Here is a 20,555-nt window from a genome sequence, read left to right as displayed (position 1 = left end):
AACAAGGTGATTATTTCAAGTACGTACATATTTATTCATCAAATATTTGACTTGCATGTGATTAAGTCGAACAGCTGCCAAATTAAAACAAAAGGTGGAAAAACAACAGCTATCGTTACAGTCGGGACGACTATTGGCTTACAGGCAAGCCACGTAGGCGGGACAAGGATGGCGGGCTGTCCAATCACATATCCGCAGTGACTTGCAATGCTAAACTTCGTCCAATCGGCGCTTGAGTCACTTACGCCTGTCATTCCAAGTAGCCTATTGGAAGCCTTTGAGAGGCGGTGCCAGGTGGATGGATGACTGGAGTTTCCCTTGCGGTCGAAAGATTAATGGAAAGGCTCTGTTGATTTGGGGAATTGTCCGTGAGACGGTCGGCTCCGGGGGAACCGTCGCACTCGGCCTGGCTGGCTTCGAAGCGAGCGCGGACGAGAAAGAAGAAGACGGCGGGCGGGACGAGGAATAAACCTGGATACCGTATTTGTTTCTGCACAGAACACGGAGCGGAAGAAGGGGCCTGCCCACACACACACACACACACCGAGCGCCTGGTTTGATAAGGCCACTGTACGACTACGGGGGACGCTAACAGCTAGTCACATCAACTGGAAAAAGCGGCTGCCGACCACCCGCCCAACACCCCCGGACTGCCTTCGGATACATGACTATAAGCCAATAACTAAATAACTACCAGTCGAGTTGTTCCCTGAATGTTGAATATTTGACGAGCTAGCCGAGCTAACACCCACTTTAGCCTTAGCCGAGTGTAGCAAAAGGCTCGGTTTTAAGAGTTGTTCCCCAAAAAGTGACCGTCGGGGAGAACAAATATATTACGAGCCGTTTGTCGAGAATGATTGCGGTCAGCTAGTGGCCACCGGACAGCTTCATCGAGCAACTGTTTAAGCAGGCGGTTGTGAGGGTTGTCGTCAAGCCGCCCGAAGTCGCAAGCAAACCCACAGGAGCCCGCTTGACAGGCTGCCATCATGGGCAACACGCCCACCGCGAAGAAAGGCAATGAGATGGAGAGTGGTAAGTCAAACAACACCCCAAAAACCTTATAATATAGTTTTATTTGTCATTTTTCCAAACTCACTCTGCTGCTAATAGTTGTCATCTCATGCCCCTATGTTTGTTCCCTGGCCCATTCGTTCATGCACACTTTCCATTGAACAAAAGAGGATTTTACTCGTGTTGTTCTCGGATTTTTGTGGCAAAAGCTCGTGATAAAAGTACCCTGAGGTGCATCCAGAGGTGGCACTCATGACGACAACAGAAGCAGCCTTCACTGAGTTGGCCTCGTCGTCGTTCCAGCCATCCATCCATTTTCTACCGCTTATCCGAGGTCGGGTCGCGGGGGCAGTAGCTTTAGCAGGGACGCCCAGACTTCCCTCTCCCCAGCCACTTCATCCAGCTCTTCCGGGGGGGATCCCGAAGCGTTCCCAGGCCAGCCGAAAGACGTAGTCTCTTCAGCTTGTCCTAGGTCGTCCCCGGGGTCTCCTCCCGGTGGGACGTGCCCAGAACACCTCACCGGGGAGGCGTCCGGGAGGACTCCAAAAAAGGTGGGTACTCTGAACTGCTGTTTGGTGCATAGGCACAAACAACAGTCAGGACCTGTCCCCCCCACCCGAAGGCGGAGGTATGCTACCCTCTTGTCCACCGGGGTGAACCCCAACGTACAGGCGCCGAGCCGGGGAGCAATAAGTATACCCACACCTGCTCGGCAACTCCAGAGTGGAAGAGACCCACCCCCTCTCAAGAGGACTGGTACCAGAGCCCAAGCTGTGTGTGGAGTCGAGTCCGACGATGTCGAGTCGGAACTTCTCTACCTCACACACCAGCTCGGGCTCCTTCCCTGCCAGAGAAGTGACATTCCACGTCCCTAGTGCCAGCTTCTGTAGCCGGGGATCGAATCGCCAAGGTCCCCGCCTTCGGCCACCGCCCAGCTCGCACTGCACCCGACCCCTAGGGCCCCTCCCACAGGTGGTGAGCCCATGGGAAGGGGGATCCACGTTACCCTTTCGGGCTGTGCCCAGCCAGGCCCCTGGCCTGGCTCCAGACGGGGGCCCCGGTCACCCGCGTCCGGGCAAGGGAAACCTGAGTCCATTTTTTGTCGTCATCATAAGGGGTCTTTGAGCCGTGCTTTGTCTGGTCCCTCACCTAGGACCTGTTTGCCATGGGTGACCCTGCCAGGGCCATAAAGCCCCAGAAAACGTAGCTCCTAGGATCATTGGGACACACAAACCCCTCCACCACGATAAAGTGACAGCTCAAGGAGGGGCTCGTCATTGTTGTGAAAGTCAATCCCGGGCTAATAATTAAACCCACTAATCTTGAGAAGGGGGTTATTCGTCTTTAAGAAGGCTAAGACTTGCGTTAAAATGGTGGAATGTGAGGATTATTGTGATTATAGCGACAAAGCCACCGGGACAGGACAATGCAGTCATATGATGCCCGTGTAACAATCCTCTCCAGGCACAAAACTTGGGAGCCTCTTGAACATCATGTGATGAGATGAGATGTGTTCAAGAACAAGGCTGCTTGTATATTCCACTGTAGTCTACTCTCAAAGTCTCAGCCTAATAGCATAATTGCCAGTCATTTTTAATTTACAGAGGTCACAATATCAATAAAAAAAAAAAAAAATAACAATGTGCTAGCTAAACATTTTTTCACTGTCAATGTTGGAACCGTGCATAATATTACTGTGCCTTATATCCATCATCCATCCATTTTCTTTACTGCTTATCCTCACTAGGGTTGCGGGCTGCTGGAGCCTATCCCAGCTATGTTTAGGTGGGAGGCGGGGTACACCCTGAACCGGTCGCCAGCCAATCGCAGGGCACGTATAAACAAACAACCATTCACGCACACAGTCACACCTACGGGCAATTTAGAGTCTTCAATCAACCGACCACGCATGTTTTGGGGATGTGGGAGGAAACCGGAGTGCCTGGAGAAAAGCAACCCAGGCACAGGGAGAACATGCAAACTCCACACAGGCGGGGCCGGGATTTGAACCCCGGTCCCCAGAACTGTGAGGCAGATGTGCTAACCAGTCATTCACCGTGCCGGCACTGTGCCTTACAATAATATTAAATATACTTTTTTAGGAATAAAACCGCTGTCCCATTTATACAACTTTACATGAAGGCAGCAGTAATGTCATAATTTTACCATTTTCAAGTGTGAAAAGAAGGTAATGCCTCCATGGTGATAGTAAACTTTAAAAACAATAAATCATGTAGACTTGTAAAGTATAATGGATTGCCTGTATGCCTTGTAGGTGAGCCTCTTCACGTTAAGATTGAACCGCTAACTCCTCGTACGTCACAATAAGTTCCATTTCCGGGTTCTATGATTTTTGTCACCACCTTTCTTCTTAGCCATCACTTGTCCCCCACTGCTACCGTCAGTGTTTTTTTCCCCCCAACGTGGTTCATGAGGGCCTGGCGAAGGCTCTAGGGACCTCGGTGTTATGTTTTTATTCATAACACCACGAGTGACTCGCAAGTGAGAACAGCTAGCTGCGAAATGAGAAGCGGCTCCTCCTCGCTGCTGGACAGTACGTGTGAAAGAACGGCCTCCATTTCAGATCTAGAACATTCAACTCATCCCTCGTAACCGGCGCGAGGCCTTCACTTGTTTACTTTTTCAAATCATGTTGAGTTGAATGCAAATTGGAATTATTCATATTTGGGTTGAGTTGGACTAGGGCCGCACTGTGTTAATGTTACAGAAATAGTTGTAAAGTTATGAGGAAAACGTGCTCATGTTACGAGAAATTCATATATTTTTAAAGAAAACCTTTCATAACTCAAAAGTTGTAATGTTACAAAAAAAAAGTCGCAATTGGTAAAATGTCAGCACATTTCTCATATTACTTTATTCGCTCATAATTAATACATTTTTTTTTTAAATCCTATGGTTAAAAAAAAATCTGTATTTTCTCGTAATATTTCAACATTCTTCTCTTAAAAGTACTACATTTTCCCCGTAATATTTTTTTCATAGTTTTATATACAGGTATATTTTTCTCGGAATATGACTTAATTTACATGTTATAATGCAGCATTAGTCTCAGGAATACAACTTTTCCCTTTGTAATATTTGCAAAATTTCAACTTTTATTTTTGCAAATATTGCTACTTTATTCTTGCAGAAGTACGATTTTCCTTCTTTTATTACTATGACTTTGACTTCTATAACCCTATTGTCATAAAAGTACAACTTTTCGCTCCTGTGTGATATAATTTAATTGTTGTAAAATTAGTGCTGCATCTATGGAATGTTTTTAGAGTCAAGTATTCTACCAATTATCCAATCAATTAATTGAACAATCAGATGAAAATAGATTTTTCATTAATAAACAATTTACATTTCATATTATTCTTGTCCACTTGGGGTCCTCATTCTCGCCTTGTAATGTTTGTATTTTGCTTTGACATTTTTGTGATCGAGTTATTCCATCGATCGTTGCAGGCCTATGCTAAAGTATTTATTTTTCTCTTATTTATTTATTATCCTCACAAAATTAACACTTTTTCACATAATCTTTCATCACAAAATTCAGACGTGTTTTTCCGTGACTTTACAAAAATATTTTCATAAAAGTATGACTTTTCCTCATAATATTGCATCCTAATTGATGCATAATTATGCGAGATATTTTCATGCAATATTACAACATTCACAACATTCTGGGAAAATACCTTCCCTGTTTAATATTTCAACTTTATTCTTGCAAAACCTTTATCTTATAATATTTCAACCTTATTGTTGCAAAATTGTGTTTTTTTTTGCAAAATTCCGATTTACCGATAGTTTACCTCTAATGATAATTTAGCACTTTTTTTTTTTCTTGCATACATAACAACAGAACATAGACCCTCAAGTAGTGGTCCTGTTTTGTTTGGGTGCAAAATACAGAGGGAAGGTTTGTAGAAACACATTCTGCCTGCTTGAGTAAGAGGAGCTGCAGCACGGCAGGGTACAAAACCGAGGCCGGGCCCACAGGAAGAAGCTGATCTGGTGCAGGAAGTGAAAGCGAGCGAGGTTCAGCCCAAAGCTTCCTCGAGTCTGTTTGGTCGTTTGAAAAGCAATTTTGTTCACCCTCCAAACATTTGGGATTCCCCACGTGGCCCCGCCGCATATCATCTAGCTCGGCCCGCCCGGCCTTGTGTGTGCCATGTGTTTATTCAGAGGCTGGCATGGGGGGGGGGGGGGGGGGAATCTGACAATCCTGCCCTATCTGAGGGGCGGCGGGGTGAGGATATCTTCAATGGAGCACAGCTGAGGGGGTGGAGCTCTTGTAATTTTTGTATTTCAGTGGGTGTAAGCCTTCCTCTCTTTATATTGCCTGATTTGAGTTTTTGCAAGTGCCCGCAGCCATGCTTGTGTTTGTCTTTGAAGATGGAGATGCCCACACACACACACACACACACAGTCTAGCCAGCTGTTATGTAAGCGATTGTTTTCCACGCACAGTCTCAAAGAGGACATTGGTCATTCATTGTCAAATGAGTGCATGTTCCTTTTGCCTGTTCTACCTACTTAATGGTGATATGATCCTTGCGCTTAAATCTGTCCTCACCACACTAAATTGTCCACGCCAAAACCGGCTTCTGTTGCTCTTTTGTGTGTGTGTGTGTGTGTGTGTGTGTTTGTGTGTGCTCCGAAGGTTGTATCAGTTTTGAATGCTCAACCTTTCCGTTCTCCATTTATTGTTGGAAGTCGGGTTGATCAGATAAGCTTGCTGACTTGAGATAACTTGTGATGACGTCAAGGCCAGTGGGGACAGTGGGTGGAGCTAGTCAGTCACACGTCGTGACACACATTGGACAACTTGTTGCTAGGTAGAATTTATAATGTGCCACAGGGCCAAAGGAAAATTTAGAAGTGCACTTATAATTATTTAAATTTTTTTTAGTTAATGTTTTTTCACATATTTTAGCATTTTATTTAAATCCCTACTCTAATTTTTCTTCTTCTGGCCACTTGTTGTAGGTGGAGTTGATAATATCACACCGAATGCCCCACAGGTAAATTTGGAGAGAGAGACTTAGTAATATAGTTGTATTTATTGTGTAGCTTATCATCTTATTTAACTTATGACTCTTTAAGTTTCTGCCCTGGTCACTTGTTGCTAGGCAGGGTTTGTAGAGCATCATGTAAAAAAAAAAAAAGTGGCACTTTTTATTGTTATTAATAGCTTGTTGTTTTTTTTATACATCTATTAGGAGTTGAACATTATTTTTTTTGTAGGCGACGCCAATGTGACGAAAGTTGAGTCAAAGTCAATTAGTCGATGATGTCATTGATATTTTTTCAGTACATTACAGGGGCTCCCAGCCCTTTATTGCGCCACAGACCAGTTTCAGATCGACGTATTTTGACGGACCAGCATAGAGAAAAAAAAAAAAAAGATTAAAATATAATACAATTTACCATTACGCGAAATGTAGTTGTTGTAATTACTGGGAGCCTGTGCGAGTTTTTCTTTACATGCCCGTCTCATCTTGTGTCTATTGAATAGCGTGTTGTACAACGCGACATCATAACCGGGCTCATTAAAAAATAAAATAAAGCTTTTCTCTGTTCCGCTGTTTGTTTCACTTGTGCTTTTATTGTATTTGAGGATAGAGTTGTACATTATGCAAGCGTGTGACCAGTCTCATTTATGGTGAAATACGTCCACACGCTAGTAGCATAGTACGTAAGTGTTAACGGCAGTTTTGGTCAAGCGACACAAGGGTCATGGTGTGGAGGCCGTCCTGACCACAGTCATTGTTCATAAAATGTAGTTGATAGCACTTTGGAGAAATAATTGTGCGAGGGGATCACATATTTATTGTCCAGTACTTTGACCTGATAATTTTTTCTGCCTTTTTTTTTTTTTTCTAGATGGTTGAACAGATTAGTTGTGTTACTTTGCGGGGCAGATGACTCAGCCGCAGTCATAACATATGACTCCATGTTTAATGTTACTTGCCCTGAATCAAAACATGTCCAGAAAACAGCTTGCTGTTATTTAGACAGCTTAATAAAGCCTTATCCATGCGTTCGCCCCCTGGTGGTTGGCTGACTACTGGTTGAGAGTGCATCATGTGCAGCAGTGCTTGCCTTTCAAATGTAAAAATCGCCGATGATCAGGTTAATTTAATCGTGACAGCCAAAATCGTGATCGCAATTAGAATTCGATTGTGCAGCCCAAGCCCGTTTTAAAATAAATGTAAATACATTAACATGTGTATCCCCACAGGGGTGAATTTGGTGAGCTTTCTCGCATTTAATGTTGATCAGCTCTCCCCAATATAATCGTACTGTCCCTGCATCAGAGTAGGCCAGTGAGGCCCAGGGGAGAAACGGGGGATTGATTTTTTTTTTTTTTTTTTTTTTTTTTTTTGAGGGATCAATGGAGCCCTGGCACTGCACTGACTCTGTGCTGTATTTGGGTAATTCAGTGTCTCATGACAACGTTTTTCATTTAATGTGTAAATAAGGTAAAAAAATAAACACCCAAATGATTGGTTGAGCTCATGTTTGTGTGCCTTGTCCACGTTTACACGCAACTCCCTCTCCAGTTTGGATGAATATACCAGCTAGGCTCTTCCCCCTGATGATTTTGTGTAGATCAATATGTGAGCGGGAACAGCAGGGGAGAACTTTGTGTACAGAATAAATAGTGATACAAACAAAGCAAGGGTCCAGTCGATTCATGCGACTGCTGACAACAAAATAGACCGTTCTCAGAATCGAGACACCGGCGAGGACGCTCGACGAGATTCCCCGCGCATTAGGGCGACCGCCGAGCTGACCTGGAGACGCCGGGTTGCGGGGGCCATGAGTCGGCAGCTGTGAGGAAGAGTCAGATGGAGGCGAAAAAGCGGGCAGACTCTGCCGTGCTCATGTGTGACAGGAAGAGCTCCAGGAGGCACACCAGCAAGAGGGAATCATCGAAGGAGTCCTCGCACTCCTCTGAATCGGGCTCCCGCTCGGCGGAGGCCGCCGAGGCGCCCGTCGTCATCCCGGATGGTGAGAAATATTGGGTAGCGAGCGACGCTTACAACATGAACAGTGGTCCCGACAGAACCGCGTCTTCCCATATCTGACCTGCTGAGCTCAATTAGTGCCTCTTTCTAACAGGAAGTTGAACAACTTTCCTAGGAAATTATTATTATTTTTTCGCTCCCCTCTCTCTAGTGACCACTTAGCTTCTATTGCACTCAGTAGACTCTGTCAACATGTTTATGCAATCCCTGCTCCCGCTCATCCTATTGTCGCAGCTGTTGCTCTTTGGGGAATTTGTAAGCCATCGACTAGCTTGAATTTAGATTTGTGTGTTTGTTTTTGTGTGTGTGTACTGTTCATGTTCACCCCACATTTTTAGGATGAAGATACCTCAAAATAAGCCAAACCTTGGATGTAACTTAGCACTACAGAAAACTACCAGTGACAAAAGGATAAGTGTGACGATAGTCCTAAAATGGGAACTGGAACTTCCTGTAACGTAAGACAATTGTCGAGCTGCTCAGTACAGAGACCCATAGAATTAGTTAACTATCATTTGTGTTCACTAATTAATTTCACAGCGCATATTCTAATGTAAATGGGATGTAGCTGAAAGCATAATGACTGACAAGTATTGAAAAAACTGGAGATGCTGTCAGAGGTGTCTTCAAATGCTGAGTAGTTTTACTTTAGTTTATTAAGTATGCTCTAGTTGTTTTGCGTCTCCCATTTATGACTGTTAGAGAAATTTAAATTGTTGCTTAAAACATTGCCTGTCCAGGGTAAGAATTAATTAATTGATCCTTCCATCCATTTTCTACACCGCTTATCCTCACTTGGGCCACTTCATATTATTATTATTATTTTTTTACAGGAAAATATTTCTCAAAATTTGAATCATCATAGGAAGGATTATGTAACTCTTTGGAGGTTCCATGGGAGTGAAAGTCAAAATGGATGGGGTCTGTTTGATGAGTTGGAGACTGTACCTCTTGCAGCTGACGTGCGCGTGCATTTGGCCGCGGGCTGTCGTTTCGCATCGATTATTCCGACATTCCCACATGATCCTGAAAGACTCGATGTGCTGCAGCTAGCGCTTCTGTAGTTATAAAGCCGTTTGTATGCCGTGCAAGTTATACTTGCTCTCCATTTTTGAGTTGATTGATTTTGTGCCTAATCATCACTAACTATGAAAAGCATCGCTGTGTTACAAGGAGTGTAACACAGTGTGGTTATTGAACAGATGTTAAAGAGGAATGAGGAAGGACGGTGGTTATCTGCGTGTTCCCACAGATAACCGTGATTCGGCCCGTAAAGATAAGCGGCAAGGAAAAATGTACTTCTGCATATGACACCGTGTGTCGGAATACGTCCACAGGCGTGTCTTCGGCCGGCCGATAACGGTGCGTGTATCCAGTGTCGCGTGTGTGTTTGCTGCGCTGCTGCGTCCCCTGAAGGCCAGGACTTATGTGGCTTTGGATTGTACTGCTGGGTTAAACTGCACTGCTCTCCACACGTTTACACTGCAGTGATAAACTGAGTAGTCACGCCGATTGTTCCCCCTCTCCCCTGTCATAATCATCGGTTGAAGCCCATAAACACAAAATTACGCACATTATCCATCCATTAAATATAAAAATATGAATCTGTTTATGCAAGTGTACAGTGGAACCTCTAAGGTCCGACACAATGCTGTTTCACAACTCTGGTCAACCACCAATTTGCCGATGGTGCATAACAATTTCCCCATAATCTGTTTCTGTCATAAAAACGTTATTGACGCAATTTCAAGCAACACTGTAGCGTTCTTAACTCTCATGTTATAATTATAAGTTAAAGTCAATGTAAAGTGAACCGCAGAGTGTTGTTAACAAATTTGAATGAATAAAGAAATCGCCAAGTACATAAAATGAGGCTCTAAAATACAGCCCACCTCCAAGCAGTCGTTGGCTATTGGCGTGTCCGCTGAATGCACTGAAAAGGCGCCCTGCTCGACCTTCACCGGTCACGGTCATGTTCGTACAGCCTGCCTCAAATGTCTACAGTGTGAGCCGCAGGCTGACGTGTGCCGCACTGTTTGATAAACACTTAACTTTCCCTGACGTGTCTGTTATGTGGACCCACACACGACACAAAAGCCAGTGACTTATTGGCCGACGCCAGTCCGCGGGCTAGCACTTCAGGTTGAAGCCGTAGCTTGTCAGCCAACTGCATGCTGTAATGGTAGAAATGGGCCAATTTATTATTATTACTAAGTCATTCACAATTCCACTGGATATCCACTGATGGAAAGACGATGCTCAGTACTTGTATAGTGGAGGAGTGCTAGCTCATGGCCAGAAAGCCCAAGTGCCTTCCCGGACTTGGTTTTAGCGATGCCCCAAAAAAATCCAGACAACTGAAATGATTTATAAAAAAAAAAAAAGAGTTGAATGCTGTATCTCAACAATTCACTACCACATTCATCTCAGTCTTTGCAGAAGATTTCAAACATGATGTATTTAGTAACTCATTTCTGAATTCACTGTTGGCATCAAGACAAAAACAACAGAACAGGCTAAAACGATTACTTGAATAATTCGATTACAAAGAAAAGTCAACGCAACATCTTTGCCTGGAAGCTTCCTAGGGATCTTTTTTTTTTTTCACACGGATGGAGCTTTGTGAGATGGACAGACAGACTTGTCCTGAAAATTGTGTTTCAATTTGGATTTGTTCCACTCTATTACCGTTTGACTTTTATTTGATCTTTCATCTTCACATGGGACCCAAGTGACGTACAGAACTAAAATCCGAGGAGCACCACTGTGGTGATTAGGTTATGATTGATGACTGTGGCCATTTTGGAATGTTGTAAATGGTGGCTGCGTGATGACCTCCATTAAAGCTAAGACTTCTGACTTCCTAGAACGCTCTCTGTGACACAGGAAGTGGTTTGGATGATGGATATGTTCTAGAAGCATCCCGTGCGTTGTTGCATGATGGGAAACGGTCAATCAGCGATACTGTTAACTTCTCTTTGTTTTGTTTGTTTCCCATCACAGTGAAGGAGTTTCTTGCCAAAGCCAAGGAAGATTTCCTAAAGAAATGGGAGAATCCAGCACAGGTAAGACAACATCAGAGAGTAAAGTTCATTTAAGACACACAATGTCAGCTGGGATAGGCGCCACCTCGCCTGCAACCCTGATGAGGACGACGACAAAAGAAAATGGATGGATGGATGTTAGTGTGATAATCGAGTGAACTGTGGGAGTAGTCACACTTTTGGAGTGTTTAGTCTCAAGACAGTGCACCCTCTGCTGGTGTATGTTAAAAAAAAAAAAAAAACAGTTTTCTTTCTTTCTTCCATATTCTGGTGTGTTGACATTTTCGCTCATTTCCTCAGCAAACCGCAGGATTGGACCACTTTGAGCGAATCAAGACTTTAGGCACAGGCTCCTTCGGCAGAGTCATGCTGGTCAAGCACAAAGATTCGGGCCAGCACTTTGCCATGAAGATACTTGACAAACAAAAGGTTAGCCGCATATATTTATGGATGGTTTACTCTAACTTGTGTGCCCGAATAAGTAAGTTTTGTTTAAAAAAATTAAAAAAACATGTGCAGAACGTATAGACATCACTGCCCACAGTGATATATATATATCCCTAAATGTCATGCATTTAAAGAATAATAAAATAAGTTGACATATAAACACAAAAAGGTGCATCTCAATAAATTTGGATAGTGTGGAAAAAGTCATTTATTTCAGTAGTTAAGCGAAAAAGTGAAACTCATTACATACAGTAGATTGACTAGTATCACTACACACAGAGTGAAACGTTTCATGATTTTGATGATTATATCTTTCTATCCAAAATTCACAATCTCAAGAAATTTTGAGTATTACATAAAAGCAATCAATGAAGTTTTTATATCGAAATTATTTTTATGCGCCCTGTGGAAAATATGATCCTTTTGTTTTTGATTAATCTGTATATGAGTGACAGTTTTTGAATGGAACTACTGAAATGAACATTTCTACCATATTTGAATTTAACTGAGATGCACCTCTAAATGTATTAAAAAAAAAATAAAAAATCCCTTCTGGGGTGTTTCAGGTGGTAAAGCTGAAGCAGATCGAGCACACGCTGAATGAGAAACGCATCCTGCAGGCGGTTAACTTTCCCTTCCTCGTGCGACTGGAGCATTCTTTTAAGGTTTGCAGATTTTCAATGCTCCTTCTGAGCAGGCTGCCTCGTCTCATTTTGTTGTTGTTTTTCCACACCTTTTGCGTCACGTTAAGCCTTTTGCTCGTCTCCCAACAGGACAACAGTAATCTCTATATGATAATGGAGTATGTGCCTGGAGGCGAAATGTTCTCCCACTTGAGGAGAATCGGTAGATTCAGGTACGCTGATGTTCAATTTTTTTCCCCCTTTATCGTTTGTCCTAAATACTTCAGCTGCATAAAAATATTGTTGTTTGATTTCTACTGATATGAATGCCTATCCCCCGCAGTGAACCACACGCCCGCTTCTACGCAGCTCAGATTGTACTGACGTTTGAGTACCTTCACTCGCTGGACCTCATCTACAGAGATCTGAAGCCAGAGAACCTGCTCATTGACCAGCAAGGTTACATCCAGGCAAGGCTATTTGACAACTTCTTTTTTTAGCTTTAAAAGGTGTGATTTACCCCACCAGTAAAAGAACTGAACGCTTTTTATATTTTTATATATATATATTTCCGCAGGTTACAGATTTTGGCTTTGCGAAAAGAGTGAAAGGCCGAACCTGGACGCTTTGCGGAACCCCGGAGTATCTGGCACCAGAGATCATCCTCAGTAAAGTGAGTGTTTGACCATGATTCTCAAAGCTACAGTTGAAGACGCATCGCCACCTTATTATTTTACGTTTCCAGGGCTACAATAAAGCTGTCGACTGGTGGGCACTGGGTGTGCTCATATATGAGATGGCCGCTGGCTACCCCCCCTTCTTTGCAGACCAACCCATACAGATTTATGAGAAGATTGTATCAGGAAAGGTGAGTTTATTAAGGTCATGTATTTTTTTTCCTGAGAAGTGCAGTGCATCGAAATGAGGGTTGGTTCGATGAGGTTTGAGACCAAGATAAATAATTTCAAAATGTTCCCACCATCAATGTGTGACCTAAAACTTGTACAACTCAATTGCCTTTTTTTTTTTTAGTATTTTTTGAGAGGGAAAGACAAATTCAACAACTGTAATAATGTTGTGCACACCCTCTTGAGAACTCGGGGATGTATGTGGCTTGTTCAGATTTAACCAATCACATTCAAACTGATGTTATATGGGAGTCAACACAGACCTGCCACCATTTAAACCTCTGGTTAACCCCAAATAAAGTACAGATCTTCTTGGAGGCTTTTCGTGACCTTGACTGGAGTTTGTAGACTTTTTACATCCACTGTATGCGCCCTGTAATTATCTGGTAAAATAATTCCCCACTCACTTTCCACTTGGATAGTGTGGGCTGAAAAATTGTTCAAAATCTTGATCGATCCTGTTGTTTCACCGTCGCCTACCAAAGCTGCGCATTCAGAAAAAAACGACAATTTAAATAAAGGTGACAGACTAATTTCATTCAGCTCAATCATCTGTCACCTCTAGCGACAAACGTGATTTCCGACTAGTCCACATCGTGCTCTAAACATCATTGTGGAGTAGTAAATTTGACAAATCGACTAGTCTGTACAACCCCTAATAAGCGCTCCAGAAAATGGATGGATGGAAGAAACTCTAGCTGCCCCCAACTTTGTAAACTCTAACAGCGACGTTTGGGGGTTATACTGGCGATGTAATGAGATCACAAGTTGATGTGAACCGAGTACTGGCACCAGCACCAGCTCAATGTGAAAGGCTTGTTAGCAAAAATCCCAAAAGCTTGACTGCGACACCCTCTGGCCTTTTCCAGGTTCGCTTCCCCTCGCACTTCAGCTCGGACCTGAAGGACATGTTGAGAAACCTGCTGCAGGTGGACCTCACCAAGCGTTTCGGCAACCTCAGGAACGGAGTCAACGACATCAAGGGCCACAAGTGGTTCGCCACCACCGACTGGATCGCCATCTACCAGAGAAAGGTGAGCCTTGCCAGTAATGGAAAGTAACCAAGTACAACATACTCTACTTATCTCGATTTTTCTGATATCTGTACTTGAGTATTTATTTTTTTGACAACTTTTTATTTGTACTCCCTATTATTTTCAGAAAAGATATATGTACTCTCTACCGCCTTACTTTCTCAAAGTAGGCTGGATACCTTTTTCAACGTTGGCGGACGTTGACTCAACTCAACTTTATACATAGAGTACTGTAATTTAAAAAAAAAAAAAAACGCAGCTGAAACAAAGTGCTGTTCATACATAGTAGAGTATAAAACAATTATAAACAATAACAATCAAATAAAACAAGGTGTAGTCTCATGCTGAGTTGAAAGCCAACTCATCAAAATGGGCTTTAACACCATTTTATAAAAATGGTCAGTGAGAGGGCTTGTCTGATGTGCACAGGGAGGTCATTCCATAGTTTGAGACCAGCAACGGAAAAAGCGCTATCCTCTTTTGCTTCGACTTCAGTATCTCCAAGCAGCTGGTCAGCGTAGGGATTGAGCAGCCCAGAGAGCTAAGGAAGGGTGAGACAATTTATAGATTTAAAAACAAATAAAGGGATCTTAAAATCATCTCTAAAATCCACAGGCAGCCAGTGGAGGGAGGCCAGAATACAAGTTCTGCGCTCGCTATTATTATGCGTTCCGGTTAAAAGACGAGCAGCGGCGTTTTGAACAAACCGCAGATGTTTGCGGGACGACTGGCTGACTCCAAAGTAAAGTGACGACGTAAATAGAAAGAGGTCAAGTCAACCATTTGTGAGCTCTAGATTGATTGAGATTTTGGAGTCTTATAAGGCGGGGGGGGGGGGGGGGGAATCCAGGGACAGCACCAACATGGTGGAACATGAAGCAGGGAGCATGAACAGATTCAGAGAAGATATTTCCCATCCATGGCTTTATTTAAGATAATTGTTTGATGTTGTCGGCTACAAGAACGATTCGTGGCGAACGGTTTCCTAAAAACCACCAGCTTTTGGCATTCAAAAATTCTCCGTCTAAAACACATACACATTTGATGAATCCGTCTGCCCACAATGGGCGCACCGCCCGGCACAAAAGGGACAAATGAAACGCTCGCACACTGCGACAAGGTTCCACCACCGGACAATTTGCTTTGTTTGTTTTGTGGCTTGCAAGTGGTGTAGTTCTAACATTAAGCTGTTTGTAAATCGGGGTTTGCCACCTCTGACTGAATGTGTAATTTGTCTCTTCGGATCAGTCCTTGTATTAAGGAGAGTAGCAACACTGTCATTGCCATGGCAACCACAAATCACCTACTGTAGGAGGCTATCGATGCATAGTGGACCAACCTTGACATCCATTGTGACCATTTAGCATTAGCGTTTGAGCGAATTTGACTTGGAACACGCCATCGTTTATATTTTATTATCATTCCACTCCCTTCCTTGTGTGCTCGTGCGTTCCAGGTGGAGGCGCCCTTCATCCCCAAGTGCAGAGGCCCCGGCGACACCAGCAACTTTGACGACTACGACGAGGAGGAGATCCGGGTGTCCATCACGGAGAAGTGTGCCAAGGAGTTCGCCGAGTTCTAGGTTCCGATCCACCGCTTAGCCGGAGTCGGGGTTCCCGGAGGGGTTGGGGCGGGCGTGTATCCGGCGGACTGCTTATTCGTTAATTTTTTTTTTTTTTTTTTGTTCAGTCCCTCGCCTCCAGACGGGAGAGGCGGGTCAAGCAGCGAGGAAAGCGCCAACAGAACCAACAGTGTTGCCTTTTTCTCATTCCTAATCCCGTTCGTTCCTAAACTTGCATCATCACACGGTGTCGTCGGGCGTTGTTAAGGTACCCGATCTGCTTACCCCCCCCCCGCCCTCCCTCTCTCTCGTTCTTTGAGCAGCAACTTGATTGTCTCGTTAACCTCCCCCCCTCCCCCGCTCTAAAGTCGACCGAGCAATACCGAGTCCAACAGATGTGTCTATCGCGATGCCAACCGGTTGGAACACTGTCAGACGAAAAGCCTCTGCGTAGAGCTTTAGAGTTGACAAAGATTTATCACCGTCTACGCATTTTTGTTCGCGTCTCACATCTGTCTTTATTGCAGCTTTTTTATTATTATTACCCTACTGGTGATTTTTTTTTTTTTTTTTTTTTTTATATTTATGTTGATCTGTGCTTGTGTTTACTTATTGTTTAACAGTCATAGTAAACACTTCTATTATTATTTAAATTCCTTACAGTAAATTTATATTGATTATATACAGTGGCCCATGCAAAGTCTACATACCCCCTGCTGACCAGCTGAATGTTATTTGGGGTTAATCAGACGTGTGTTTCACATGAGTTTGAATGTGATTGGTTATTTCTGAGTAAAGCCACGACCTCGGGAGCAGGGGTGTGAAGATTTTTTATAACCACTGTGTATAGAGAGAGGCACTCAAAATGATTCAACCCCCAATTATACATGAGATTTCTTTGCAAATTCATAATAGGTGAAATGAAGCAACACGACCACATGAACATTAAAACATCACGTTGATCATTCAGTAAACTTTTTGTACGTTTGCAAATGGACTTTACCACGGGCAGCGCGGTGGGTTATTGGTTAGCTCTGAGGTTTGGGGTTCGAAACTCGGCTTCTGTGGGTTTTCTCCAGTTACTCCAGCTTCTTCCCACATTCCAAAAACATGCGTGTCAGGTTCATTGAAGACTGGAAATTGTGCGTAGGTGTGAATGGTTGTTTGTCTGTGTGTGTGTCCTACGATTGGCCGGCAACCAGTCCAGCGTGTGCCGCACCTCTGACCCGACAGAAGTCAGCTGGGTGGATGAACTTTACGGCAGGGGTTTGAATCCTTTTGAGTGCAACAGTTACGTGACGGAGAACAACTTGTCTCTCATAGCTGTGAGTACGTGAATAAAGATGCATTCTGGCCCAGTTGGCAAACCTGACAGCATCGCAAGCTTTTCTGTACGGATTGAAGTGGAAAAGAAAAGAGTCGAAAACAAGTTTCAGCGAATTGTGCCTGTTTTTACTTCTTGGGGTTTAATTAAATTGTTTTTCTTCTGTGTGTGTGTTTGCGTAAAGGCCCCGAAACTTGTAAACCCCCAACTGCTGGTGATATACAAACGTGTCCTATTTACTATGGCCCTCGGAGGACTTGACAACACCTAAAAATGGCCGCTGCTTAGAAAAAGATTGTTTTTATTTTTTTCCTATTGGTGTCCAATCTTTATTTTAGTTTGGATGCAAGACAATCGCAGACCAATGCTGAGCCCTGGTTTGTGGACTCCGTGCGTTCATGAAGGTTGTACGCTTACCGTCCTCTCTTTCGCACGCACACACACACACACACACACTCCGTATGAGGTGCTAAACTTGGTTTTTTTTGTGTGTGTGTGCGTGCATTACTTTTGACTAGCCCCCCCCCCCCCCCCCCCCATTTTGTCATGTTGTGGCATGACTTGTTTTTTTTTCCTAAACGAATGTGATTGATTTCAGTGCAGGCAGAAGCCTCGTAACGTAATAGAGATCAAACGCTGGATGAATTTCATTTTGAATGTCCTCAACTTGTCTGATGGTTTCAACTGCTGTTTGGGAAATATGATGGTTTTTGTTTTTGTTTTTAGGCCACGTTAATCCAGTGAGCGTTAGTCTCCCTCCCCCACCCCACCCGCCCACCCACCCTCTGAAATAGTACAGCTACGCCAGCTAGCTTACTTACACATCCAATACATGATGTTATTTGTCATTACAGCCTTTTCCACGAGTCCAAGTGTCGCATAAAGCGTGGATATTGACCCAAATCACATTTTCAAATACTGTGGAGCCTCCAAAGTCCAAAGAAACACCAAATTGTTCTCATTTCAAAACATTTTCCCCCAAATAGGATGTAATGTAGAGGTGAATTGATTTGTTCCAGAGGTCAAACTTTCACTGTTGAAAAACCTTACGGAATTTCATTACTGTACAATAAAACCAAAATAAAGTAAAAGTACTCATTCTTTGACGATGCATAATAGATTTGTTGTCAGGAATCTTCTCTAGTCATTAGCCACTAAGCTTCCAGCTACACTCTTATTAGAATCTGTTTGGTCAATTCAATTTTTGTATGTATTTCATTGTACTGTCGTTAAGCCTAATTGCATACTTGCCTAATTCATATCTTAAAATTTTTGGAAAACGAGAAAAAAAACCAACAACAAATTCAACAAACGAGTCTCGTTGCCTCGAGAATCTACGCAAACATAAAGACAAAAAAAAAAAAAGAGAGAAATTTGTAGCTAATGTATTGATATTGTGACAAGTTAAAAATGGTAGTGTGCTATTAGGCTGACAATATTGTGCTGAGCAGACGCTTTCCATTGCCGCAATGAGTTTATTTTCCGACGTTAGGGTTATCATGACGCTTCTCCTCCTTGCCATCACTGGTGCCCCTTTTTTGGACGTTGGACTTTGGGGGCGTCCGCTCATGTGAAGACACCACCGCGTTGAATAGAGCACATGTAATACGGTCCTGTTAAGGCTTCAAAGGCAGCGATCCATCTTCTGGAGCGATCCTTTCATATTGTTGCGTCCCACATGCCTCTCGTTATTTAGCTTATTATTGTTATTATATTATTATTATATATCAGATAAACACTAAAGAATAAGTGAACATAATAGTTTTCTCTTGTTGTTTGCCTTCGAATTAACATCAATTTTCCACGTTACAACATAACGCTTTTTACATCCGAGATGTTTAGGTTCATATTTTCTAATTGTATTTTCAAAAAAAAAATAATAAATCTAAAAAATAAAAAAAATTAAATAATGGTGAAACTAGAACATCTTTTTTTTTAGTTTTTTTTTTTTACCCCTCATGACCTGGGTACAGTGATTGTGTAGTCTAATGTACCTTTTTCGGGGGAGGTCAGAGGGGAGAATACTGTATATTATTACGCCTTTACAGTCTTAACTAGCTTACCTTCTGGAGAACTTGACAGATACCCATAGAACACAATGAATATGGTAAAAAAAAATATATATATATATATATATATATATATATATACACACACACACACATAAAATATTTTGCAAAATGTATCATTCCAATAAAGTTTTACTTGTTAAGACGAATCTGCCTTGTGTGTACATTTCAAATTTGAGCACTTCTGTTGTTACTCCTAATAGAAAAGACGTGGATAGCACCGCAGGTGCAAATCTTTAGATAATAATCCAAAAGAATACAAATTGGTTACCAGCTTGAAATAAATGTTTCGGTGAGTCAAAATCAAAAATCATAGACCCAAAAACCCATAAACCACTGCTAAACAAGGCCAGGCCCCACTAAATAGTCTGTCTTGATTGCTTATTTAAGGGCGAAATTGAATATTTTTGCCGTTTATTTGAACTTACTGCGCCTTGTTTTGTTGCATTGTGTGCAATACAGCATGCCATTATTGACCCCCTTAAAAAAATAGTCTGTTCCATGCCGAAGAATCCCCGAAACCTGTTTTAGAGCAAAATAAGGTGTTTTTGCTATGTATTTTACCTCAATTGCCACATGCAGATAAATAAACGTATCTTAATATGATTAATGTGCCTCCTTTTGCATGGTGAGACCCACGCACACCCGAACCTCAAGAAGTACTTTTTCACTGCTTTTGGCTGTTTTTATTTATTGTATTTATTTATTTTTTGCGCTTGGTTGATGCTAACTTGCTAAAGTCAGAGTTTGACGGTGTGCAACTTTGCAAGAGACAAACCCAACCCAAAACAGCGTGCCGCGAATCTCACGGTGGGGTGACAGTCAAAGTAGCGCGTCGAACCCGGAAGTGTACCTTGCGTGTCATATCACAATTAGCGTCGTTTCGTTGCGAAGTCGTCTTCGTTGCTTTTATTTTGGCACAACGTGCCGGAAGCGCGTTTATGGTCACCCAGGCGTATCAACGAGAGGCATAAAAAGTCCCCCCCCCCCCCCCCCCCCCCCCCCAAAAAACAACAACGCCGTTAAGTGAGAATTGAAGACGCGAGGACGTTGTAGTGCCGTTTGTCGTCGAGCGTCATTGTTACTTAAGACACGTTTTAGCTTGACGAGATTATACAAACGGGCATCTTGAGCGCAAGAAAGACAGAAGGAGCGCGAGAGTGCGAAACGAGACAGACGCAGCTTGCGCTTCAAAGCCGGAAGTGAGCTGCGTTCCATTTCACAATTGCAGTCATTCCAACGCAAACCAATCTTCCTAGCTTTTATTTTTTTACACGACGCGCCGGAAATACGCAATTGTGTTCGCCTCAGCCTATCAAGGAGGGAGCGTGTTGGGGTAAAAGTGTCAAAATTCGCCTTAAATGTAACATTGCCGGCCGTATTCTTCGTGACTTTTGTTATTGAAGACACGATTTCGGTTGGTTTCAACCGTGCCGTCCCATTGTTTAACTTTTGCTCGGTAACTTGGCCGGTCCACCTTTAAGCGCACGAGCC

The 20,555-nt window shown here is 43.0% G+C and overlaps 1 protein-coding gene across 2 annotated transcripts; it reads left to right on the top strand.

Moving 5' to 3' along the window:
- The first annotated feature begins 274 nt into the window (after positions 1 to 274).
- On the top strand, positions 275 to 18,110 carry prkacaa (protein kinase, cAMP-dependent, catalytic, alpha, genome duplicate a). 2 transcript variants are annotated; one of them, XM_061748787.1, is made up of 11 exons: positions 7,742 to 8,034; positions 11,055 to 11,116; positions 11,396 to 11,524; positions 12,109 to 12,207; positions 12,316 to 12,398; positions 12,509 to 12,635; positions 12,743 to 12,838; positions 12,911 to 13,033; positions 13,943 to 14,107; positions 15,564 to 15,689; positions 15,797 to 18,110. In XM_061748787.1, the coding sequence occupies exons 1-10, from the start codon at positions 7,872 to 7,874 to the stop codon at positions 15,687 to 15,689; spliced, it is 1,173 nt and encodes a 390-aa protein (XP_061604771.1). In that variant the 5' UTR covers positions 7,742 to 7,871; the 3' UTR covers positions 15,797 to 18,110. The 2 variants fall into 2 exon arrangements, with proteins under 2 accessions (XP_061604772.1, XP_061604771.1); XM_061748788.1 differs by lacking the exon at positions 7,742 to 8,034 and adding an exon at positions 275 to 1,032 and having other exon boundaries at positions 15,564 to 18,110.
- Positions 18,111 to 20,555: the final 2,445 nt, after the last annotated feature.

This window comes from Phyllopteryx taeniolatus, chromosome 16 (assembly GCF_024500385.1).
Source record: "Phyllopteryx taeniolatus isolate TA_2022b chromosome 16, UOR_Ptae_1.2, whole genome shotgun sequence".
Lineage (NCBI taxonomy): Eukaryota > Metazoa > Chordata > Actinopteri > Syngnathiformes > Syngnathidae > Phyllopteryx > Phyllopteryx taeniolatus.
Note: the sequence above shows the minus strand (reverse complement) of the source record. Positions and strands in the feature narration are given on the sequence as shown.

Excerpts from the sequence above, each read along its gene's own strand:
- prkacaa (XM_061748787.1), top strand. The coding sequence starts at position 7,872 with ATGGAGGCGAAAAAGCGGGCAGACTCTGCCGTGCTCATGTGTGACAGG. Across the intron at positions 8,035-11,054 it reads GCCCGTCGTCATCCCGGATG|TGAAGGAGTTTCTTGCCAAA; the intron begins GTGAGAAATATT and ends TTCCCATCACAG. Across the intron at positions 11,117-11,395 it reads AATGGGAGAATCCAGCACAG|CAAACCGCAGGATTGGACCA; the intron begins GTAAGACAACAT and ends TCATTTCCTCAG.